The sequence below is a fragment of the Chiroxiphia lanceolata genome, chromosome 10, assembly GCF_009829145.1.
Source record: "Chiroxiphia lanceolata isolate bChiLan1 chromosome 10, bChiLan1.pri, whole genome shotgun sequence".
Taxonomy (NCBI): domain Eukaryota; kingdom Metazoa; phylum Chordata; class Aves; order Passeriformes; family Pipridae; genus Chiroxiphia; species Chiroxiphia lanceolata.
In genome coordinates this window covers 13,303,617-13,330,401 of record NC_045646.1, presented here as the reverse complement: position 1 = coordinate 13,330,401, position 26,785 = coordinate 13,303,617, and the positions used below count along the sequence as shown (strand labels likewise).

Here is a 26,785-nt window from a genome sequence, read left to right as displayed (position 1 = left end):
TGTGATGAATCTGCCTTGAACAAAGTGATCCACCTTCCACCCACCCACCACTCATATCAGAATTTAATGAAATGTGACAGATAGACTACAATTCTAACTACTCTGGATGTTAGGGTCCCATCTTTGAATATAACGAAGGAGAAAGTTGATGAAGATCGACTGTCTCATCTTTCTGCATAAATTCTTAATTCAATCCAGAATTATCTGCAGTAAGCCAAACTAATCACCTTTGTTTCATGACAAAATCTCTTATTTCAATTTTCAGAAGCTTGTTATTCAGTGAGGGGGAGGTATTGAACATCATGACCTATTCTTATTTCCCTGATTGAATAACCATTACCAGTTTCTTCAAACATGAGAGAAATTCCAGCAATTAACTTAATTCAGAAAATAAAAAGGTAGCATAAAGGAAACAAAATATTTAATTAAAAATTGTGTATGAATCAGAAACAAGCAAAATCCCAGACTTCTGTTGCAAGCCTTCCAGTGAGAAAACAAAGTCAAATGTTTGACATACAACACACTGCAACATCCCGAACATACCAAGCGTCAGCTTTGCTTAGGTAGGAAAATCTTTGGCAGCAAACCAAGAGGAAAAAATTCCCCAACCCTTCTACAAGGAGTCTGCTGCATAGTAGTAAAAACCAGCTAAGCACAACAGGGAAGAAACATCATCTTTCACTCTGAAATTTCTCAAGGTAGTAGTATTATGGGGTTTTATAGGGGAAAAAATAGCATAAATGTATTTTCCATATTGTTACGTACTTGAATTATTTTTTTATCTGGCCAGGCTCCTGGACCAGATCTCCTAATGGCATTTGCATCAAATGAGCAGCTGAGCTGCTCCATGGCTGGAGTGCTTAGTCACAGAACATCACAGGAGTGACATACTGGCTGCAGAATACAGCACTGGGCTTTGGGATGCCTTTTCCATGAGACACTACAGCAACATTTCCACATCAAAATATATACTTTAAAAAAAAATAATTTAAATAATTCACAGAAATTGAAAGGATTTCAGGTAGCTGTGATGTTTCAGGAGGCAGTGGATCAAAGTGTGGTCTCTCTCTCTACTCCTTCTTCATTCCTTCCTAGCAGATCTGATTTCAGGGTTGGAAGCTGAGAAGTGCAGAGAAACGTAAGTAAGAAGCAGAGATAAATTAGTAGCAAAAAGCCTCTGTCTAAAACTGGACCTGCACATTCCCAGTGTTTTTGTATTACAACCCAGATTTACAAACTGTTTCAAATCAAGCTGGTAAAAAGAATATTTTTTTTTTGTTATGTTTTACCAAGCAAAAAAAGCAAAATTATTTAACTTAAACATCTAGACTTGCCTGGGTGTAATACGGAAGAATCTCGACACTGAATGTAAAGCAGCTATCTTATCTGTGATGCCTAAACATTTCCATGTGTACAGACAAAAATATTTCCCAAGAATGGTGGTGTTTATGTTCTGCAGCTTGCTTGTTTTTCCTTCATTGAACTCCTTTTCATACAAGTTTAACTGAGATTTTTCCAACTGAATTAATATTCAGATAAATTCATGAAACTGAGATTTGACTATGGCTACAAGATGAAATTGTTTGCACTCTGTATGTTTTCCTTTGTTTCATGAAGCCTACTGTTTACTGGAGAATAGCAAATTAATAATTTTTAGAAAAGTCCAATTTTATCTTTTGTAGTTGAAATCCCGTGCATAAAAGGAACTTTTCATCTGGGTAAAAATCCATACCTCAGTCAGATTTGGTTCCACACACCTCAGTAGCACGAATGTGATTTATTGTTAATGTTTTCCCTGTGATGTCTCACAAATAGCTAATACACTTGCTTAAATCAGACAGGTTCCCTGCTCAGTCTGAGCTTTGTTTACTTACATGTTCATAGAGGAACAAAGAGTGCCAAGATTAATTCATTCAGCTTAATTTGCTATCTCATACTCTTGTAATGAGCAAGCTCTCACTACAGCTTTTGCAATTAGCTTGTTTTAAGAAGGCTGTCCAAGTATAGATTATTAGCCCAATTAATTGCTTTGGGAAGGGTTTTATGAATACTTCTAATCAATTAAGAACCATGAGTCTTTTGAAAAGGAATATATTCTTACATGAACAAATTGATGTGCAGAATCTATTTGAATTTTTTTGTTTGGTATTTTTTTACATGCTTCTTTGGGCTTGCTGTGCTGTTTGTTTGGGTTTTTTTTTTTCTTTTTTGCAATATGACATAGGAAATCTAACTCCAAACTCCTTTAGAAAGTAAGAAAATAACTAATTTTAACGACCTTTTAATGTATTTGTTTCGTTAGGGAAGAAGTCAGAGAAATAGCCAGTCTTATTTGATTACAGTGGAGTTCTACTTTCTTCTGCACCTTATGAATTTGGGTTACTTAGATAGATGCAAACTTTATTAGAGAAACTTTACTAGTTTCTAAATGGTCTTGTTTTTCTGAAATGGTAGAACTCCCTGACCTTTGCCCAGGTGTAACTGTTGATACAACCTGTCTCTCAGCAAAGGGAACTGGATTTCAAAATGGTTCAGAGTTGAAGGCAACTATCCAAGCCCTAAGCTCAGACTTTATCAGGTCTGCAGATGAAAAACAAGCCATACAGGAGAAGAACGTTCATGATTTATATCACCCATGAAGGCCATCACATACAAAAAGCAAAACAGAACTGTAAATTATCCAGCAATCTGTAAAAAGAAATTTCAGTTAGGCCTAGGGGTGGAATCAAGCTGCTCAATCCACTCTCTTCCTTGAACCTTCCTTGTTGATGGGTTTTTTTAAGCATCTTGGACTCTCCCATTATCTGTCATCTGCCTTCACTCCCACTGGTGGTGATCCTGCTGTGCTCTGTTAACACCAATATAGCATCATTATCTGGATCATATTTAGTGGGATGAAATGGAGATTCATCTGTCAGTCTAAATCCTTCTGTTAAAACTGGAGGTGGATGAGAGCACACTGACAGCCTGATTTACCCTCAGCCCCTGCAGAGCCCAGAATGGGAACTAGGGGAATACTGAGAAAGACAACATACTAACCATCCGAATCAGAAACCCTGGAGAGGCCCCTGCAGTGGGCAGATACTCCTGTGTCTTGTTACAGAATAATTCTAGCACCACCTCACCAGCATCTGGTTCTGGCATTGTTGGAGACATTATATAGGTGTAAACGATGTGCTGATCCACACCAGAAGAGAAACTCCTAGACCCATCAGATAGATACTGCACAAATATGGGAGTTGAAAGTTTCAACTGGCTTCTATTAATCAGAGCACTGAGGGTTCAGTTACTCATGTACTTTTTTAGATTATGACTTTTTTGCTGTAGTCATAATCTCTCACTGTATACCACGTGCTGACCTCAGCACCTTAAAAACTGCAAGGGAAAGGACCTTATGCTTTTGTGTATCTTTGAGCTATGGCTGAGTCCTGCCATGACCCTGCCAACCTTACAGAGTCCAGAGAATAGGCCTGAGTATGAGAACCAGCCAGTCTTTTACATGACAGAAAGCTCAGCCCAAGGACAAGCTAATTAAGCAGAAGATGTACATAATCAATGAGTGTAAGGTCAGCCTTTCTCACTGCTTCATTAAATATCTTTTTTCTGTTTGGCACTAAAGAGATTCTTAATTCTTAGTTTCTGGGAATTCTGGATCTGCAAATACTTTTATTCACTTCTTCTATATTAGTATATATCACACTTTTTTCAAACAAATAAGAATTTGAATGTATATTATATATTCAGCTTCTAGCTAGGGTAATAAAATACTTTCTAAATCCTAAGCAAGTTGTGCATGGATCATATAATGAAGCTGCAATACTACAGTCTTAATCTGACTACTAGAGGTCAATGGGAAAAATATGGTATCTATGTCACAGAAGATACATTGGCAAGAATCCACTGACTCTACAAAAGAAAAGTTATAGGTTTTGCTGTTTCTCACCTGATGAGTCAATAGCAGTGGTACAAACTCATCCCAAAGTCATGAGAGCTGCCTTTTTTTTGCTCCATACCCAAGATCTCATTACTTCCATTCTTTTCTCTCCTTATTCATTACTTGCTCACATGTTAAGTAGCATCTGAAAATGTGAAAAAATAATAAAAAAAGAAGATACCTGCACATAGCTATCAAAACAGTAGGATATGAGCATGTCCCAGGGCCCTACAGTTGAAAAAGCCTTTGATGAATTAAAAGATGCAATATTAATAATATATAAATCAAGAGAAAGTACCAAGAAAGCTTGGAGCACATGCTGGATAGCAGATTCTGTTCATCCTGGCCTCTTCAAAGTACTCTCAAAGGTCTTCAGAATATATTCAATAGTATTACTCTTCAAAACTATGGTTAGCATATATTACCTTAACAAATAAATGATCATAAGAGGGTCCCCATACATCAAACACATGTGCCTGGACTGGGGCCCATGTAGGATTTAGGCATTGCTGATCTTTTGGAACATAATAAATATCAAACAATATTGAGAATATAAATTTGTTTATCAGGGATTATAAGAACTGACAATATTTTGTGACTACAAGATTGTGGACTTTTTAAAATGTAGATCAACAAACTATATGATTCAGGAAATCTGTATTTACTGAAACTCCTAGAAAAATAGACATTATTTATCCTCGCACTTTTGGACTCAGTTTGATAACAAATGGGATGAAAGACTTCATAGGATAAAGGATGCTTCTGAAATGCTAACACTGATGTGTATTTTTTCCTTTTATCACTCTGTGGTTAGCCTTCATAAGCTTTTCAAAGTGGAGTACCAGAGTATTTCTATTCAAAAAAACTGAAATAAGAAATTACTACAAAGACGAATTTCAGCTGGAATATAGCCAATTATTAACAGGGAATGCTCTTTGTGAGTGACAACATCATAGGAGGCTGTATTTTTAATCATCTAAAAAGCAAACAACTGCAAGAAAATTGCAATAGCTGACACTGGTTTTCAGTTTTGCTTACCCTAAGACAAAATACATGTCCTAAAGGAAAATACTACACATTCTCATTTTGGGACTCAGCTGGTTTTGTTACTTTCTTGATTAGACAAAAATTGATTTTTCCCTCTGAACCTTTTCAAAGACATAGGTAATGCAAGCTCTGCTCTCTGTGGTAAGGCCAAGATTTACTCAGCCATGGCCAACTGATGTGCTGTTGGCTTGTAATCAGATGCTAAAAAGAACAGATGGCTTACACAACTTTAATTTGCTATTTTATTTATCCTTATGCTGCCCCTTTATCATATAAGTATTAAGCGTTTATATTATACAGTTACAAAGACAAGACAAGACAATTTAGAGGTAGTTTATGAACTAATCTGACAACCTACCATCAATCCTGAGATGCAAAATAAATCACTTAAGTAGGATTCCAGATCACTGTTTTTTTCTGACCTGGTTTGGTATGGAAACAGCAAAGACTACCATTACAAATTCTAGTATTCAGTAATGCTTGCCAGCTCAGTAGTTGATGCTACATCAGTGATTGTGGAGAAAAATAAACAAACATAAAACTGAAAAAACCCAAACATCATCTCCAACTGCATGAAAAGCAAATAATTTCTTAAAAGTAAACTCAAGCACTGAAATCTGGCAATCTTCTATTTCCAAAATGCTTCTCAACACAGAATGATGACATCTCCAATTTGTTCAATTACTTCTTGTGATCTTTTATCCATTGCAAGATCTGAGCTTGATCATCTCCACATGATGGTCTTAGCACTTGTCTTCACGGGATCAGACCATTTCATCTGCTAATGTAGATCTTCTCATCATAAAATTGAAACTTCTGAAGACTTTGCAGTATTGTTTTGGCACTTAGCTCTTGATGTCATCCTTCTTAGGAGACTTGACTCTAAGTAAGATTATTGCTGGGCAAGAGTTTGCAATGCTACAAATTAGGTCATTAATTGCAAACTAAGTTCAAACCCCTATGGTTTGACAAAGACAGTTCTCTGTAAGTAGGCTCAGTACGGTTTTCGAGTCTCCTTATAAGAAGAGATTCATCATAGGTCATATTGTTCAGCATGAACTGCTGCATTTTTGGTATACTGATTTAAAAGATATATTTCTAGCCATTCTGTATCTCAGGCTGCTTCACTGAGTTGACCCTAGAGAATCTCATAAAATACTAGGTGTACTAGGTCTGATGCCACATTCATTCTTAAAATACTAATTGACAATTCAAATTTCTGCACTTCGAAACTGTAACTACATCTTTTAATCTGAGATGAATATATATTAATTTTCTAATAAATTTCCACATATTATATGATAAGCATACATGTAGAAATTATCTGTGTGTGAATCACTTTAATTTGTCTGGTCACTTAGGCATAACAGAAGACAGAACTGAGCTCATCAATTCCATTCTTTATTTATTTATACACTGATTCATTTAGAGGCTCCCTGTCGAAAACATCAGTCACATCAGGACACAGCATCAACAGACAATTAACGTTACATTTAATGCCAAGTACTCGTTAAGGAAAACTAAACAGATGCAAATGCAGTGATGCAAACACTCTATTGTTTCTCAGTGTAGGCAAAACATGAAAGGTAAAGCTAAAAATGCTTTTGTATGACTACCTTTCATTTGATCTTCTTAGCCCACATGTAATGCCCACAGTATTGCTTAACTTTACCGCTGATCCGTACATGATTAAATTAGAGAATGTGCAAGAATCAGTGACTGTATTATATGGAGAATGTGTACAACTCTACTATTAGAAATTTCTCTAGCTGTCACAAATTTCTACACTTTCAGTTCTGCAGACATCTAACCTAAGTTTCAGTGAAATCACTGGGCAAAGAACCAGTTCAGTACTTTCCTTCTCTGCTGGGGAAAAAAAAAGATAATTGGTATATCCCAAATGTGTTTCCTCTTCCTTTGTCAAAGTCAGTCCCATATTATTCAGGAAGAGGGACATCATGGTTAAGACCAGACACACTCCAACAGCACCTGATGGACATCTACCATTACATAAAGGAACAAAAAAATGATAAAGTTTTTAATTCAGCAACAAAATTATTTTAAAAAATTAAACAAATTTCACGTAAACCAGAAAATAACAAAGTAAATTAAATTCACTTTCTCATATCAAGAGTATATCCAGTTCAAATAGCAAGGTTCTTTAGCCAGGCCCCCATGAGACTTTAAGCTGTTTTCACAGGTGTAGAGTAAAACACACATTAGAAATAGTATGCAAATAAAACAAGGCCAAGGGAATAATCTATCAGTTGATCAGTGCGTTGTTCTGGTGTATAATTGATAAAAGGCAGGACAAAACAGGATATAAAAGCAGCATGAAAGAACTGAAAACCCATTCACATTTTCTTTAAGAAAAGACATTTCTTTAAGAAAATGTGGGCACTCTTGGTCCTCATAGGTGCTGCATCTGTTTCTGCTCATCTGCAGGATCTTTCCTTTGATGGGTAAGAATGGACATCAAGTTTTATATTTGCGTGGGGGTTTTTGCACAAGCAAAAGTCTTTCAATTGGCTTACCTGTTTCAAATCCAACCTTTTTCTCCCTTTCCAGACAGAAGGTGTTTCGTGTGATTCCACGGAATGATGAGCAGGTGGAAATCCTCAATTCCCTTGCCAGCATCATGCAGGTGAAGAACCTGGGGAAGTGGTTATATTGTAGTTGAAAAAAACATTTCTTCTTTTGCTCAACTAACATTTATCTTTTTTCAAAAAATCATATTACTGAATTAAAGACCTAATCTTGATTCAGTTCAAGTCAGCTGAGTGTTTCTTCAGAAGGAATAGGACAAGGTGATAAATCTAAAGCTATACAAATACATTTCAATACCTTCCTAGAAAGTCTGGTTGACCCAGTCTGAATATCAAATAATAAATAAATAAATCTTAAATTTCTTATTCGGTGTGGGGTGGTTTCAAGAATGTATGAGATAAATCATGGAAATTCCAACTTCCAGAACTTTTACCATTACAGGCAAAACATTTTGCTCATGTAAAGAGTATAGAAATTCATACTCCCAACAAATCGAACTTTTCTTTGGCCTCTAGTCTCTCAAGTCGTTTTTCCTCTTCTGGCTTTCCTTTAAAGCTTCCTTTCTCTCCAAGCAGCATGTTTCTCACTGACCTTGATGTAGATATATGATGACACAGTGACATGATGAAAAACAATAAAGACAGAAAATGTGTTTTCAATATTTCTCTTCAGCTTTGATGTTGTAAAATAGCTGTTGGTGAAAAAGACACCATTATCTGTAGGATGAAAGGAGGGTATTTTTAATGAAGTACAGATGTGGAGAACTATCAGCAACAGGCTAATATAGCATGCTGGAACAGTATTCTGAAGAAGAACAAATTATTGGAATGGTGCTGCCAATATTAAGAAAATTAATACATACCATGCTTGCCTTTAAGTGTGCAGAATAAAGGGATTGTTTGTTTTCTTTTCCTTTTAAGCAAAGATCCCTGAAATACCATTGTTATACAAAGCAATCAGTCAGGAATGATGTAATCCTGAATTCTGGAACAATCACCTTACTTGATGACACATAATTCATGAATAACTAGCGCAGATTCTTTTACGCTTCCAGTTAAAATTTAGGTTGATACTTCTGGCAAGCAAGGTCTGATCAGTGTAACAGGATAGGAATGAAATTCAGTATATTAATCACAATCAACATCACCATCACACATAAACCAACCTAAAAATCACAGCCAGATGTATATATTTATTTGCTTATGTACTCATTTGCCCTTCTTTCAGGTCGACTTTTGGCAGCCAGACTCTGTCACTCTGGTAAGGCCAAAAATGCAAGTTGATTTCCGAGTTGGAGCTGAGAAGTCTTTTGAGGTTGAAGAACTTTTGAAGGAAAGTGGAGTGGAGTATCAGTAAGTTTGTTCTCACTACTGTACTTTTAATGGGGAGAATGTGTTTGAGCTTTTCATATTGGTCAACTGATTTTCCTGTCACAAACTTTGTGCCTCCTGTGGATGCCTCTACTGGGTTCAGCTTTCCTATGACAGTTCAAATGGACTGTAACTACTCTCTGTTGAGGGGGTGAGGTGAAATGTTGACAGAGGCAAGATACAGGAAGCAAAGATGCACTACCAGAAATTTCCCTGAGGTGAAAGCTCATTGCAGTACAGTGTGGAGGGGAGAAGAAAGATTTCCCACTAAAGACAAAATTTGGCAGAGGTCTAGAAAGAGCCAGAAAGCACATCAGATGAGTTTGCATGACACTAACAGGGAACTGAAGCCAGAAAATGGTGAGCCCCAAGGTTCACCATGAGCAGCTCCCCACTGAGTTCTCTAAGTTCCAGAACAACAGCCAGAAGGGCAGAAAACCCCAACAGGTGACAAACAGAAGACAGTTGCCAGGTGAAAGGCCAAGCAAGCAGGGAGAACAAATTCACGGGACACTTTTGGGCTTTCTCAAGTCACACAGAAGATCCACAGCAAGGATCTCTCCAAAGAGAGAGTTTTTAGTTGTGTATTTACTTAGAAGTAAAAAAGCTCTGAGCTGACCGAATACAACTGCGGCGTAAGTGGAGAGAACAGAGCAAATGGCACATTACACATCACTGAGAACAGAAACATTGTAGTGAGCAGCACTAATGGAAGAATAAGGAGAATAAGCAGTTGCCTGGTCCTGCTCTTTAGTTCATCTCCCAGTCACTATGTAAGCATTAACTGAGGAAGAGAAATTGACTTTCAGCTGGAGTGGAGTGGGGTTGTTCTGTCTTCGTTTCTCCTTTCGCTCCACCTGAGCATTGCAAATTGGCTCTGCCCAGCCTCATTATCAGGCTTTTTTGATGTCTAAAGGATAATCTGTCAACATCACGTACTCGAACAGTGAAAGTCAGTATTACTTGATCAAATTTTTATTATTTCATTTGGCTGAGTGTCGAATTTTTGTCTCTCAACCCCATTGTTGTTGCTACTAGACCAAACTCCTTCACAGGACACCACACAGTTCTCATGAAACATAACTATTATGATCTGCTAAATCCAAAGGTAACCCATCCTAAATTTACTGGCCTCATGTTAATCATGGCTAATTTGGATGCTACTGTGGGAAACAGAATCTAAAACCACTCCAGAATAAACCATTTTCAATAGTGCCACAGTGCACATACAGCACAGGAATCCAATTTTAGTGGAATTTCCTCTTTAGCAATGGAGAAGTAACTCCACATGTATTAGCTTTGCTATAATATTAATGAACTTCCTCAGGTCCATGCACAGATCTTTTGATTGCAACAAAGGCCATAAGGTCTGGAAGCCGTCCCTGGCAAACTTGAGTGGATTGTCCTTGTGACAACCCAAGATGTTATAATTCTTTTGAAGTGCAGCTGCAGTGCCATGACATGTCAATGTAGTCGTTTGCACTGTTTGTTCTGAAGGCTGGTGATGCCTCACAAACTGGCCTCCTGTTCTTCTATCCAAGTCACAAATGATCAAGGACATATCCTGGACGAGTGAGATTTGTAAATGTGTTAAAACAGGCACTGGGAAAACAAGAGGACTTCATTTTTTGATGGCCAAGGTTGAAATATAAGCAAAAGGTTCTCAAGAGTATGCACAATGATGAGCTGTGCCTTTGTGTCAGCCCTAGGGAAAGGTGAACAGGAGAGATCCAACCAATCCTGTTGTGATGCTGTGGTTTTCTTGCTATTGCGTGTTCTATTTAATAGCCCACCTCACACACAGTAAAGTAGCTTAGAGGATGGACAATGCCACCTGCAACAGAGCTGTCAAACCACAGCTAAACTTAGGAAGCTTGGTTTGACAGAGAATTTCATCACGCAAAACATGGGTTTCTGCATGGGATTGAAACATTGCTGCAGCCTAACTCTCCTCCAATGCCAAAAGTTCAAGAGAGGGCCCTTTTCCTATTGAGGCAGAGGCATCTGGCAACATGAGATCAGCCCAGAGCTCATTTTATAAACAAACTCTATCTTAGCATTGCCATTTTTCTTAAGCCAAATTGTTGCCACCCTGGAGGTTTGTTAGTATGGGAGTAAGCAGGCAGGTGTTAACTGGGAGAAGCCCATTGCTCCCTGATCATTCTGGTGGCAAGGCTGAGGCAGGAAGTAGGTTGAAACTTGAACCTGATATATCTTATTTTCAACCTGCCCACCTTTCACTTCACAATCCATGCGGCCTTAATTCCAAGAACACCTTAAAATGTCTTACTTTCCTGCCAGATTGTTGTATGTTTCTCTTTACACTTTTCATGGTGCCTTATTGCAGAGTTCTGATTGACAACCTGCAGGCTGTGATGGACGCCCAGTTTGACAGCAAATCTCGTGCCACCGGCCACAGCTATGAAAAGTACAACGACTGGAACACGGTACAATCTAGAATTTTAACTGTCAGCTTGGTACCTTGGCCTCTGTAGTCAAAGTGGCTTTCGTGTGCTTCCTGCCTTCTCCCCTTTTCCTCTTCTGCTCCATCAGTTGGTATGATAATGCCTCCAAACCCTCCTTCCTCTTCTCCTTTATTGCTCATTACTGAGCTAGTTTGTGCAACCCATCCTCCTACACTTATTTCCTCTGCTTCTGCTCCTAGTGTTGCAAAGGACCTCTGGCAGAAATCCAATGACCAGGCTGAGATGCTTCACGACTAATTTCCTCTTTCCTTTTCATTACTTCTCCTATCTCCTCTGCCAAACAACTTGATTCCATTCCCTGCCCCAGTTCTAGGCCTTCATCTCACAGCATAAGTTCTCCCCTGCTTCCTCCTTTTTTCACAGTCATGCTCATTTTTCCTGACATATAATCTTGGCCATGTCACTTTTCACATCTCTGCAGTGGCTCCTTGGAAATCTACAAATTCTGTTAAGTATTAGGCCACATTAGATGCTCAGAAGGACTGTCCTGGCTTTAAGTCTGTAAATTAATTAGTCTGGACCTGAGAAACAGAGACTCAATAAATTTAACCTCTTTATTACACAGATAGCTGCTTGGACTGCTGATATTGCTGCTCAGAACCCAAACCTCGTCTCTCGTAGTGTAATTGGGGAAACATATGAAGGACGGCCAATGTACCTTCTTAAAGTAAGTGCTTTGATTTCTTCATGCCAGACTTTTCCCTTATTAACCTCTGCGAGTTTATGATGTCTATTAAAACACCAATAATGCTAACATAATACTAGATATTTTGCAGAAAATCTAATATATTTTGTTTACTACTACTATGATATTTTTTTTAAGGCACATAATGAATTATTAGAAGTTCAGACTTATAAATTCAATCACACTCCTGAGAGCTATTTGAATGATTATCTACCTTTATGTTCTCTCCATCTGTTGTTTGTAAACCCACTTAGGCTAAAAGGATCTAGAAATGTCAGTCTCTAGCAACTGGAAACATATTTGTTTGTATTTTTGTCATATATAATTTTGTGCTGGTTTTGACTGGGGTAGAGTTATCTTTCTTCTCAGTAGCTGGTATGGGGCTGTTTTGGATTTGTGCTGATTTGGAAACAGCGTTGATAGTTCAGAGATGTTTTAGTTATGACTGAGCAGTGATTACACAGAGCCAAAGCCTTTTGTGCTTCTCACACCACCCCACCAGTGAAGGGGTTGGGGATGCACAAAATCTGGGAGGGGACACCTGTCCTGGGAGCCAGGACAGGTGACTCCAAATGACCCAAGAGACATCCCAGATCATATGGTGTCATGCTCAGCAATAAACTAGGGAGAAAGTGGGTCAGGGCCACTGCATGAGGACGGACTGGCCAATTGTTTTCATTTGCATCACTTTTCTTTCTTGGGGTTTATTTCTCTGTCTTTGTTATTTTCTCCTTCCATTATTATTTTTTATTATTATTATTATTATTACTACTACTACTATTACTATTATTACTATTATTATTATTTCAATTATTAAACTGTTCATATCTCAGCTCACAAGTTTTCTCTGAGTGAGCTGCTGAGTGGTACTTAGTTGTCAGCTGGGGTTAAATCACAACAATTTTTTTCATAACATTCATGAATTAGTAAGACAATTACTTAAATAAAGGTGAAAGGATAAAGAGTACTTGCCCAAAAATTCATAAGCATTTACAATAACATATCATTCAAACAGACAAGATCAACTTTTAGAAACACCAAGGAAATAAATCAACAGTGCAGAATAATCAAACAATCTGAGGGAAGGTTATCTACACTAATAAGAATGAAATTATTAAGAGTATTGATCTAGTTTGAATATCACAGTCAGCTACAGCTAGGAGAATCTCACAGATTTCCATTTAAACAAGGAATTCTGTATTTGTATAAAGTCTGACTTTTTAGGTCAGCAAGCCGACTGACTCGTTCTGCATACAATTTATTTTGGTCAAGACTCAGGGGGGTTTTTTGTTGGTTTTTTTTCCTAGGTGGGAAAAAGTGGTCAAAATAAGAAAGCCATCTTTATAGATTGTGGTTTCCATGCAAGAGAGTGGATCAGCCCTGCTTTCTGCCAGTGGTTTGTGAAAGAGGTCAGTAAGCGTAATGATGAAAAAATATTTTACAAAATGCAACTATGTTTAAGAAAATGTTAAGTGAGCAGCAAGAGCTGAGGCCACTGCAGATTGCCTTTTTACCTCCAAATACCTGCGTGCATATCCCTTCTCTCACCTCAGATGGTTAAGGTGTAACTACTTAAACCAGATCTTAGTGTTTGAACCTGTAATCTTTCAACAGTGTAAGACAACCTGAAACGTGTAAGAGGTACTAACAACTACAAGGGTTACTCACACAGTTTGTAAATTCTTTTTTGCATCTGTAGCCAGAGAAAGGTGAGAGAAAAGCAAACAAGTCTGCTAACACTATAAAAATACTCACGTTGTGTACACAGTCATAAAAGAAATAAGGAAATTCAAGGGCACATCAAAGGGCATCTGAATGCACTTCAGAACAGCTGACTTCCTACAGTGTCTGGTACTGTATTCCTCACAACCAGCTTTACTCAGTAAGGAGAGAGGGTGGAAACCTACCCTCAGATAAGCACAAAATGTACTCAAGAGAGGAGGAAGAGTATATATGAAGCTCCCTAAACTTCAGGAAGAGCTGCCACTTCAAATTATGCAGAATGTTTTCTAAAATATGAAACCATATTCAGGAAAGTGCTGCACAGGTAAAATTATCTTTACTTCAGTCTGGAATACTTGATACTTCAGGCCTTGAATTAAACAATTTTATCTCCTTTATCTTTTCATTCTCCTCACCACCAATATAAAGCAGGTGGGAGTTATATGCTACACACTTGTCTTCACAGAGAAGAGTTATATTACACCTCAGCTGGGGGAGATCAATCTATTTAGCAGAACAATTTACTGACTGAATCTGAAATTTTGTAAGAATTTCTGCTTGAAGATTAAAACAAGCAAACATACAAACACAAACCAGAAGCAGCAGCTGGAATTTAAACCCCAAGTGAAGGAAAGCCAAACTACGTGAGCGAGCCACGCTGGCAGAGGCATTGGTGGCCAGTATAATCTCAGTGTTATCAGACAGGCATGCGGTTTGTGTAGGGAGCAGTGGAAATTGGAAGTGACATTTCAGTGGAGTCAATGGGAATGTGATTTCATTAGAACCTAATAAGGCTGCAGACAGTATGCGCTACCATTTCTCTCTCAGCAATTCACGTCACTGCAGCTGTCATTTTCACTGTCTGGTCACTTAATTCATGGGGGTACCTGACACCAGCAGCAGCTGTGCTCAGTGGGCCCAAGTGTGGATAGGCAGAAGTGCTTCAAAAGCCCTCAGCATCATCAGTGGTTCACCTGGGATTGCCTCTAGACATAAAAGTGAAAAAAAACCATAGTGAAAAACATGAGCAAGGTGGATTGTTACATGTATCTCAAAAAACCCCCACCCAAACAACAAAACAAAGGAAAAGCATAAAATAAAACACAGGAAAAGCAATTTCAAGTGATCTGAAACTGCCTTTCTAGATTCTACATCCCACCCTCCCACTTGCTAGTTACAGGACAAAAAATACCTTTCTCCATTGCATAGCTCCCTGTGTTGTCCTTCACGTCTGTGTAAACGGAACACGGGTGCAACCCACTTAGAGCAAATTTCTGTGATCTTTGTATGTGCCATCAATGAATCTGTGAACAAGAATACAGAGTCCCAGGCCATGAACAATCAGGATATACAGGTTTTAGAGCAGGAATTCTTGTGTTTGTTATTCAATGTATGTGCCTGGAAAAGTCCAGGGGAAAATCTGCCTCCCTATGAGTATATGCATCCACAGTATTACGCCTGGAAATGTCTTAGGATGTTATCTGGAAATATTCTCTACAGTTCTGATAGTTGATGAAATTTCTCTGCACAACAGATATAAAAAATGGTAATAATGATTTTTCCTTCTCACATAAATTCAACTCAAACATTTAAGGTGACAGGATGTAGGGATAATATATGGACAGGAACTTTGCTCTGTCTGTAATCAAGAAGGTAGTAAATGGAAATCTCTTTCCAGTGATTTATTATCCTGTTCAAATTTAAAATTGCTTCACCATATAATTTATCTACCAGTATGAGATGAGTTTCTAACAGCAATGTGGTTTGAGTTGGTGTAAATCCTCTAAGTACATGCAGTAACACAGAGGTGCCATCTCACATGCTGGAGTGACCTGGATAACTTTGCCTACCACATTCATTAATTCCTGATGCAGACCTAGGCCTTTATCTATAAACAGGGGATACCGATTTATGAAGACATCATCAGCTTTTTCTACTTTTCTCTGAGTAGGCTGTTGAGACCTATGGCAAAGATACTGTCACGACTACACTTCTGGACAAGTTGGACTTCTATGTTTTGCCTGTTGTTAACATTGATGGTTACGTTTACACTTGGACGAATGTAAGTACGTTGGGGTTTTTTTCAGTGTTGTTGGAAAATCAACTGTTAGAACTTACTCTTAGTTTTCATCTTTTATTCTATTTCAGAACCGCATGTGGAGAAAGACTCGCTCTAAAAATGCCAATAGCTTTTGCTATGGTACAGATCCCAACAGGAATTTTAATGCCGGCTGGTGCAGTAAGTATCTCCTAACAAGAGCTGCAAGAGATTACACAGAAGTGTGACAGCCAATATACTTAATTATAGGTTTCCCCTAACTGATGGTTGGTCCAGCTCTAGCTTGGGTGAAGACCTCCAGTGTAGCATTGTGTAGTAGATTGTGTTCAATTTTTGTAGCAATTTTGGGCAGAAAAAAACCAGACTTTGGCTACTAGCATCACCAGTATGGCTACTTCTATGAACATACTTACACATATGCATATGCACACACATATGTACTTACACACATGTATACACATACATACATGTACACAGACACTGCTATGAGTTCAGAATAGAACCCAAAAGAGCTTTCTTTCATGAAGAGGAGTCTCTTCTGAATGGTTTCCACTCGTCCATTTCTTTAAAGTACCTTAGAAATGGAGGAGATATGCAAGGAGAGGACTGCTAAGTACTGAAGCAAATCAATATCCCAAATCACTTCCATAATATAGGGCTTTACATCAATACTCATGCTCTTCCAACTATGCACACTCTACAGGGTGTATTTATTCAATGCTATGACACATTTCCCAGTGTCTTAACTAGGCCATGAAATATTCCCTCCTCTGATACAACACGTGTGTCCGATGGATTTCCAAGGCTTATCTACTAAAGTGGTGTTACATGACTCTCCTAACAAGCAACTTGTTCATTAAATACTCACTAAAATCACCTTTCTTCTCAGCTACTGGGGCCTCAAAAAGTCCTTGTGCTGACACTTACTGTGGCTCTGCACCTGAGTCTGAAAAGGAGACCAAGGCTTTGGCTGATTTTATTCGTGAACATCTTTCTACAATCAAGGCATACTTGACGATTCACTCCTATTCCCAGCTGCTACTGTTTCCTTATTCATATACTTACACACTGCCATCGGATTACCAGGAACTGGTAAGTCTCTTTGTCATTTTGACTTAAGGAAAAGAATAAGTAAAAATCATCACTTGCTATTTGAGGTCCATTTAACTTCAAGCAGTTTCTTTAACATCTGGAAAGAATCTGTACTGCCAGTGCTTGAAAATATTTTAGTCTTTCTCAGCAAGAACAAGAGAAACCATGATGGCACAGTATAAACTTAAGGGCCTTATTTAATTTCCACATACACAATGAATTTTCCACAAGGTCAGTTTTGTCTTCCAGTCATGCTATACAGAAATCCACTCTGCTGTGCAGCTCTGCATCTTCCTGACTCCAGGGGTTGCTGTGTATGTAGCTTTAATATACAACATAGAAATATTATGCCCTGTAAGCCAAGGTAGCAGCTTGATAGATTGTAATAACTATGAAATTGTTCAACTGGTACCATCAACAGCAGGCAAGGTTCTCTGTCTTCCTACTGACCCTTAGTTCTCACTGAAGTAAAATGGTAAACTATTGGTACAGGTTCAGGACAATGAGGTAGCTCTTGTCAAAAATATAATTGAAAATAGTTAGATACAAAACAGGTAAAACGTTTCAGTTCTGAGGCCTTTTTCAAGAGGCCTGGATTCAAACACACATTTTATTTGAAAGAGGAGAGGATGAATGTGGTTTTTTTAAAGGGCAATGCCTCTTTTATTGATCCTAGAGAAAGGCCACACCCCAATTCCACTTAAGTAAGATAACAAAAGTCTGGAATATATATTTTCTTTATCCTTAAAAACAGATAGAGGGCTTAGAACTATTAAATATGTATAAAAGCTGTAAACATTTTATCATGGCTAGGCATAAACAACCATGAATAATAAAATGACTTCACTTCTCTGGCATATTAGCAATTAGAAGCTGTTGGCAGGGAAAACAACACAGCAAGACAAAACAAACACATTTTGATTCCCCCTCTTTCCAGGATGATGCCAAAAGTCCAAGGCAACAACACTGTGTGTTGCTTTGCTGTGCAGGTTTGACAGATTTATGACTACTCCCAAATAGATGTCTTGATTCTGAAGCACAAATACAAACTGGGGCCAAGAGTGAAGTTTCTTGTTAGATTTTTTACAGCCTAAAAGATGAAGATTTTGTTCTCTTAATTTATATTCCAGGAATTTTTTAATCAGAATTATTCCAGGGAACTATAGTAATTTCTTGTCTTCAGTTTTTACAAAAGCTTTGTATTTCACACACTGCAGTTTAGCCTAAAGTAATAAAACAGCACTAAACCCTTGAAGCTGCTTTGTTGTCAAGATCACAAAGTTCCCATTTATTAAAAATTTGCATGACATTCTGCCCCCATTTGTTGAATCAAGAGCAAATGTGATGAAACATAACTAAAAGTACAGTATGTTTCTCACAGTATTAAAGGGAAAAGGTTTACACTGACAGCTCATTACTAAAACAATCCTTACCAATGAGAAAGAACCTGTGTGTTTTGCTACGTTTTAACATTCTTTTATTAAATTAAAGTTTTAGATTGTCAGTGTTCTAGTCTAATACACAGTAAAATTTAATGAATCACCCATACTGAAGTGCTACAATTTTCATCATTTAAAACTCCCCTTTCCTGCCATAGAAGACAATTCTGCTATTACCATAGAGCACAAAATATAGATAGCTCAGGAATGCAGGCCATATATTCCTCTTCAACCATTTGATTTTGCTTTGTATATTAGTCTTTCCAACATCCCTTTATCCTATATTTTAAATTGGTCACATTGATCCCAGAGGGAGTTCCATTATTTTCCACTACAAAGCAACCACAAATCTCACCACCATGACAAGGTGACCTTATGAGTGTTTTTCACTTCTTAATTAAGGGAAATTATTTCCCCTACTGGTGATCCCAACAGAAAGACAGCAGGATCCTAGAGGTGTTTAACTTGTGCAGTATCCGATTTTAACAAGGGAAGACTTCTTGCCAAAAGTCATTTTGGAGGATGAGATCAGAGTATCACCCAATCAACATGGCCTGTAGTTGGGATAATTAAACAGAAAGGGCCTTATGCACTCCAACGTCAGTGAATTAAACAGAAAAACTGACTTCCACAGGCTCTGGGTCAGGTTCAAAAGTGCAGCTTTTCAGGTTAGTTCAAATAACTAAGACACGTTCATTTAAGCTGTGACTAAAGATATTTAAAATTTTCAGTCAAGAATTGTACTTGCTTGAGATGAGACAGCTCCAAAAAGAGGTATCATTTTATATGTAAATTGCTGTGTTTCATGTCTAAAAGTCCTGTTTAGATTTAGAGAAATGCTGAAGAATGAGAATCTTAACTTTTAATAGATATTGTTTGGGCAAATAAAATAATCATAAATCATTTTGTAAATGAAGAAGCAAAATTTATAGTGCCATTATCTTATCTCAGATGTTATTTTTACTCTGACAGATCTAATAAATTAAAGGAAATATCATTGCAATTTCTTATCTCTTTCAGTGAGCAACTGGACATGTGTTTAAACAAAACCTCGCATGTCTGCTTATTGTTAACATTTTGTTCCATTGTATTTAACTAAAGGTAGCATAATACCATGGGGCTTATGTTGCATTCCAGTGCCTGAGATACAGAAGGGTGCAAAAATTGAGTAATTTGAGATTGAATACACTAAGGCTGCAGAAGAGAAAGATCCAGAGAATGCCTGTGCCTTCCTTTCCTGTAGGGGTACTGAATAGCATGTCCTTGGGGCTCAAAGGACGTTTTCTGTTCACAGCCTCAAGAAATCACTAGAAGGCTTAAAGCTGTTTTGGTTTCTCAGGTAGAACAGGGCACTTGGAGAACCCCTTTGTGCTTCTCTGCATTGCTACAGCAAATCACAACACCTCAGAGTTACTGTGACTTACTGAGAGCTGGGCATTAGAACTATCCCTCAACCATGCCAGACCTTGGGGCTTAAAACCTGATGAAAGTCATGTATGCCCCTTCCTTCCCGTGACTTCCCACTCTTCCCCTTAGACGCAAGAGGATCTCTGAGGTTCTCAATCCCACAGCTCACAAGGATTTTCCCAAAACTTTTCTCCTTTTATTCGGGGTTGGTTTTTTTATCCCCCCAACCCCAGTGTTGCACAAAACTTTCACTGTTATCCAAACAGTACTTAAACAACAAAAATAAAAACACCCAAGACAGGAAAAATCTAGGTCAGGAATTTCTTAGAAGTTACACAATATTCTTGTGATGACACCCTGAAAGAAGTATGTCCTCCTTTCGGTAAATCACATTTTGTCTGCTTCATAATCCTCTTGGCTCATTCTTTACTATACCCTGGAGTATTACCCTGAACACTTGAATCCCTCTCCTAGAGAGAAGAGAAGCATTAGCTTTTCACAATTAAAAAACATGCTTGGCAAAAGTATTATCTCTCCACACTCCAAAAAGATTATTTTCATCTTTATTTTGCTACTCACATTTTTGTCCTCTTGCAATAAAGAACTCTGTATTTAATTACATGTTTCATAAACAGTTTAGGCCATATTTTCTAATCAGTTCCTATTCTGGCCTTAGCTTCCCATTAGGTCACCCTATGCTCTCCTCATTTTCAGACAAATCTAGCTTTATCAATTTGTTTGTATTTGAATTGGCTCTGAACTATGGTTTGAGAGAGCAGAGGAACGTGCATCCTGCTCTTCCTTCCTTTTCAGGTTCAATTCCATCTCTCAGTTTAACAAACTCAGCACCAAACACATATCTGCAGCCAGCTCATACTCATGGTCAGATTAATGTATGTGTGTTGTTTCATGGGCAGCAGAATAGTACCTTCACTTACAACCCAAGATTTCAGTTTGTATTACCTGAATGCATACTGATCCCATTGGTTGCTCTTTCAACTCACCAAATTTCACCTTCCATATTGGGTCGGTCTAGCATCTAATTTCCTCTTGAATGTTTAAATAGGATGTATTAGAAAGTGGAGATATGCCCAGTCTGTGCAGCCTACAAGAGTGAATTTCAAATATACTGCATGACATTGCAAATATCAGTCAGACTTTAACCTAATGCCGGGTTGTGAAGTCCTGAATATGTTTAAGATATATGAAGACCTGTGGGTAAGGATTTTTGAACGGCAAAAATCCTACTACCTAAGAGACTCAGACATGCCAATGAGGAGTTGCAACCTCTGCTGCTGTTGCATCTGTGCTATTGCACAGATTGTATTACTGTGATTGTTACACCTAAATATTGTTAAAGTCAACTGAGAAGCAAATAAACAGGAAAATGGGCAGCAAAGCAATATTTGAAATTGGCTACACAGCTCCTCTATCGAGTTTGCCACAATAGAACTGTTCTGTACTGGCAGTCTTAGAATTGTGAAAAGGATGTTTCTAGTAGCAGCCTTTTCCAGATGAAGTTCATGTGTGAGTCTGGCTGACAGGCAAGAGTCTCCAACACGTGTAGGGCACATACACCTTAACTCAGTCACATTGGAAACCCTCTCACCAGGGACTGATTTCTTAAACACTCTGAGAAACTGTCAGAGAGAAACAGGCTTGTAAACTAAACAAAATAATCCTACCGAAGTCCTCACTGGCTGGATTCCCTGAGCTCTTGGAGCACATGCTTAACCAGGAGCAACAACAGAATAGTGAACTAAATTATACATCATCGTGGACTCTTGAGGAGGGAGTCTGTTTTTATTGGCAAAACAAGAAGCTTCAGAAGTTTAGATTCACTTGGCTAAAGCTCACTTTGCAAATACCACATTTTCAGACTTTCATTACAAAGGAAGTTGAGGGTCACTTTACCTAACAAGTAAAGCACACAAGACCAAGGTGAAGTGAAATACAATCTTCCACCTCAGGAAAAATCAATTTGTAATCCAGTGAGAGAAGAGAGCAGGAGGCCCAGTCAAGCAGTGAAAAGGCTTCTCCAGACCATTATCAGATTGTGAGGCAAAAGGAGTTGTCCACACAGCAGCTGCATAATCAGCATCCCTGGAGTGTTTCTAAATGGTCACAGTTTGCTGGCAAATCCAGTCTGATGATACAAGAGTAACATGAAGGAGATGCTCCCATAAAAATTACCTATTAACACACAGAAGATACTTAGCCTGATAATTTATCTTGTTAGTTCAAAACTCCAGATGTGGTGAGAAAGAGAGGCCAGTACCATACCTTTCATTAAAAGCTAATAACTGTAAAAATACATTTAAAGGTTGTTAATTAGCTAAGATAATGGCAACTAAGAACACAACTCTGCTGTCTCGCTGGCCCACGCACTCTGTACACAAGATCAAGCAAAATATTAGTAATTGCTGTGTAAACACAGATGGGTGATGAGGGAATAAAACGCCTTCTGCTGAAATCACCAGCTCTGCGAGCTCAGCTGTGAGTCAGAAGCTGAAAAGCCATTTCTGCTCCCAGCTACAAGGTATTACTCTGGAGTTATATCTTGGACTTCAGGGCGCCACTTGTTTCTCTGCTACTATAATTCTCAGCAAAATGTTCCTTGCAAGAGAGGGATTCTTAATGGTATAAAACCCCAAACAAACCACAACAATTCAGTTAAGCCCATTGTGCCAAGAGATGTAGAAAATCACTGAACAGCAAAGAGTACCTTCAGAGGTAAAAAAAGAAAACAGTGTTTCTCCTTGCAGGTGTATTCTAAATAATTTACAGGCTTGAAAACCCAAACCACTTTTCAACCTTTTGGAAAATGTTGGTTTTATTTATATACCCCTGCATAAATCTTCATGCTATTTCCTTTTTATGGATTGCTTTGAGTAATTGAGCTATTTTGAAAAAAAACAAACACAGTTTCCTCATATTTTGTATTTATACTCACAAGTATTTACTTAATAGTTATTATTTCTGCTGTTGGTTTTTAAATTTTCATTATTATTATTATTATTATTATTATTATTAAGAAATGGCATTCTTCCTATAAAGTTGAAATTTTTTTTCTACCTTTAGGTTTTGAACTGTAAGTCTATTAGCAAAGCAAATGGTAGAGAGTCACTTAAAGGAAAAAAAAATACATCAAAACTTTGGATATAGCTTCATTTCATGCTGAAGTCATAAATGCTCAGTCATGTTTTTCACTTAGAGAGGGTAACTTAAAATACCATCTCCATCTCCAACCTGAAGAGCTTGAGGAAGTTGTTTATTGGGATTCTAAGCTCTTAACAGCTGGAGATCTCAACTGCTCTTTTTACAAATCTCTCTTTTTACAACTTCCTGGCCAATAATAAAAAAATCCCTCAGGTAAAAAGATTTCCTGATATACTTTTTCAGGTATCTGTTCTGATATGATTTAAGGCCATCATTTGGCTGCTGAGTGAAAGGAATGCCCTGGGTGTAAAAGCCCCAAAGAGCAGCCCTGCTGTTCTATTGTCCCTATCATGTGGCTTACTAGAGAGAACAAATACTAATGGCCAACAGGTCTGTAGGTACTATCAGACTGTGTTTCCAAATTTTATTTCCACTTTCCATATATTTGAAAAGAGAAAGAATCAGTTTATGTTTAAAAATTCATTTGCTTTTGAGAGAAGATTTGACTCAATCTCAGCTGCTGATTAAATGTGTATATTATAAACAACAGATGGCTGAAGAAAACATGGTATCACTAGCGGATAGTAGTCTCCAACCTCTACAATTCCCTGAACATGTGTTAAAAATTACTGTGGATTTTAGAAAATTCAACTTGTGGAGGGATTAAAAAAAAACAAAACAAAACAAAAAAAACCAACACTGGAGAGAGCTCAGCTACTCCACTTCCTCTGAATCCAAGATTATGAAATGCAAAGCACCAACATTTTTCCTACAATTGCTTGTGTTTGTGCAATTGAGAGGCCAGAAACCAAACCTCACATTCAACTACAGCCAGTGTTATAGGTGGAAGGACAAGCTTCAAGTACACTTTGGTCTGCCTTGTTTAAATATATTTCATGTGCTAAATGACCACAAATTCCTACAGCAAACTCCCATAATTCTAGAATTTTCAAAACCAAACATCTGGGAATGGGGAAACACTTGCAATTCTTCAAAAACACATTTTGATGCTGTTTTGTAGAGGCCAAGAAAGTTCTTTCAGTTAACTCAGATTTTCTAAACTCATTGTCCAATATGACTTTTTGAGTAATTCACAGGAACACTTGAAGCATAAGGATGAACAGAGAATATTTTATAATATATCTTCCACTGGGAAATAAGCCAGAGTATAACCTACAGAGAAGGAAAGGGCTTGAGGAAATTCCTGGAATAGTAAGCCATTCAGCTGTAAGCTATAAAGAAAGATATGGCAACCCATTGCTTATTCTTATACTGAACATCTGCTTTCAAAAATCATTCATATTTATCATCTGTTAGTAATAGTTTTCATGTTTTATTACCAACATGCTGTATAATGAAGAATTGGAAAAGCCACACATTCCAAAGAAAAGTCTGTAATTTTCTTAATGCAAACGTACAAAGCTTCATAGTACTATTGATGGGCCTGATCCAACCCTCACTGAAATCAGTGGGAGTTGAATGAGCCCCTCTGTGCACAGGAAATTAATTGAAATTAATGAGACTACATATGGTTCCAGGGTAATTTATGTCTTTTCTGGCTGTTAATATTTATAAGACTTTAATCTGCTTCCACTTGTGTCACCGTTCAACTTCTCTGACTGAGCCGACTCTGCTCTGAATTTATTGTGGCATGAACAGAAGGAAAAGAAAAGTTATTGTATGTTCACAATTTACTGTATCAAGTTATGACTATTCTCTAAGATTCTCTTATCTCTAAATAAGATTCCTTATTTAGTTTTAACCTTGTAGAAGTTTCTTCTAAGTCTAGAAAATGCTGTTACCTATTGTCCCCTTACCTGTACAAACTCGACTGGACTGTACAGCAGCTGCACAGCACTAGAGCAATAAACATACAGCCTGGAACACACTCCATTAAAGCTTGGAGAACAATTTCTTTACTGATAAGTTCTTTCCACAACAACAGGACAAGCTGTGCCTTGTCAGCTACTGACACCTAGTCACACTGAGAGGTGAACAACAGTTTTCAAATAAAAACTTCTTCACCATGGCTTTTCAGTTTATTTAACAATACACTCAGAAAGCTTCTGAAAATCTGCATTTATCATTTTTCTTTTCCTACAGAATTCCATTGCTAGTGCTGCATCCAAACAGCTGGCCAGTTTGTACAATACTAAATATACATACGGTCCAGGAGCTGAAACAATCTGTAAGTACTGGCCTAAATATACTAACAATCCATATTAAGTGTTACTAAGACTATAAAATGCAGTTTTCTAGTGATTCTTGTTCCTCTTCCTAAATAGTCTCTTGTACCAAACTACTGGAAAGGGAGGGTATTATTCGTCCAGAAGAAAAAGATGGAGCTGATATCCCAGATCTGCAGCTCTTTACCATCTGTATGAACCTCAAAAAGCCACCCAGTGAGAGGCTTTTTGCTTCTGATACCAAACCTTTCTAAACACCCCCATGCAACCACACCATTCTCCTGTTCCTTAGACATTTCTCCTGTGGTTTTCTCACAACACTGACAAGGAGGGAACAGTTTAGCTTGTTTACATTTGCTTCCACACATCAGCTGGAATGAAGCTCTTAAATGGCCTAAAATCACAGCTTTTCCATGAGCAGGATAAATCAATCAATTCTCCAAATATATCTTTTTATCTGTCCTTTCTGCATTTCTGGTTACATGACCTGACTCCAAAGGATTTCACATTCCAATGCATAGCCACTCTTTCACAGTTAATCCTTATTTCATTTCTTTACCAACAGACCCTGCTGCAGGGGGCTCTGACGACTGGGCTTACGATCAAGGTGTCAAGTATTCTTTCACTTTCGAGCTCCGAGACACCGGCAGATATGGTTTTCTTCTCCCTGAATCTCAGATAAAGCCAACCTGTGAAGAGACTTTACTTGCTGTTAAATATATTGCCAATTATGTCCTTGAGCACTTGTATTAGAATGGAGTTCTAAAAACTATTAAAGAAGGCTTTATTCAAAGATGCCTTCCTTTTTATTCTTCCCTAACAAAACATTTTTATTTCTCTTTACTTAATGTTCTTAGTCATATTCTTAGTCCATCATAGATCACTAGAACTAGAAGTTTTTCAAGAGAAATTGTAGAAATTCAGGAGAAATAAACCTTTTATTAAGGCAACTGATATAGTCAGGGGGGTTGTAAAACAAAGAGCACAAGAAGATTAATCAAGTAAGGTAAAGGTTACTTTATAAATTAAAATTATCTTTATATGGATGGGCCAAGCATTAGAGCTTACACAGCCTGAATGCTGACCAGAATGAAAACAGCCAGGTGATCCATATAAATGCACTTTGACCCAACCATTCATTGCCTTAACGGCAACAGTAGCAAGAAGTTCATATCACATACTTTCAAAATGATGTTAGCTGTGATGTGCTCCCGTGAATTTTCTCAAAACCCACCCTGGATCTGTCCGACTACTGAAAAACAGTTTGGATCTGAGGTCACTACTAGTTTGATCTGAACTCAGTGAAGATTATAATTATAGTTAAAGACCAAGACTTGCTATAAATCATTCAATAAAGTACCCTGCATTTAAGGTTCTCACATTCACTACAGTAGCATCTCTCAAAATATTCCCAGAGTTCTGCTACTTCCTGGGGCCCCACATGTTCCTACTGTCATGAGCGGAAGAACCATAAACAGCCAGAAAGACTAAGTCTGGTCATAAATGATTAACTGTTTCTTTCAAAAAAGAAAAGCTGTAAAGAATTATCCTCTCCCAATCAATTTTCTGTACAGGTAATGTGGGTCTGATTGGGTCAGTGAGTGAGAGTGATAAATAGCCACTCGACATCTTTCTCACACAGCTGCAGAAAA

General features: G+C 37.8%; 1 protein-coding gene and 1 long non-coding RNA gene across 3 annotated transcripts; one reads left to right on the top strand and one right to left on the bottom strand.

The window, feature by feature from the left end:
- On the bottom strand, positions 1-19,249 carry LOC116791850. Of its 2 annotated transcripts, XR_004358887.1 has the most exons (5): positions 16,330-19,249; positions 14,679-14,777; positions 7,516-7,634; positions 3,944-4,079; positions 1-1,119 (listed from the first exon to the last, which is right to left on the bottom strand). It is a non-coding gene; the product is annotated as an uncharacterized LOC116791850 (long non-coding RNA). The 2 variants fall into 2 exon arrangements; XR_004358886.1 differs by lacking the exons at positions 14,679-14,777; positions 16,330-19,249 and having other exon boundaries at positions 7,516-12,800.
- Positions 7,373-25,908, top strand: CPB1 (carboxypeptidase B1). The gene is made up of 11 exons (XM_032698246.1): positions 7,373-7,443; positions 7,550-7,625; positions 8,756-8,880; positions 11,246-11,345; positions 11,950-12,051; positions 13,377-13,478; positions 15,743-15,853; positions 15,940-16,030; positions 16,740-16,942; positions 25,051-25,135; positions 25,699-25,908. Exons 1-11 carry the CDS (start codon positions 7,373-7,375, stop codon positions 25,884-25,886), a joined length of 1,254 nt encoding a protein of 417 aa, XP_032554137.1. The 3' UTR covers positions 25,887-25,908.
- The last annotated feature ends 877 nt before the right edge of the window (positions 25,909-26,785 follow it).

Coding starts and splice junctions, on each gene's coding strand:
- CPB1 (XM_032698246.1), top strand. CDS start 7,373: ATGTGGGCACTCTTGGTCCTCATAGGTGCTGCATCTGTTTCTGCTCAT. Junction 12,052..13,376: donor GGCCAATGTACCTTCTTAAA/GTAAGTGCTTTG, acceptor TTTTTTTCCTAG/GTGGGAAAAAGTGGTCAAAA. Junction 25,136..25,698: donor TCCAGGAGCTGAAACAATCT/GTAAGTACTGGC, acceptor CTTTACCAACAG/ACCCTGCTGCAGGGGGCTCT.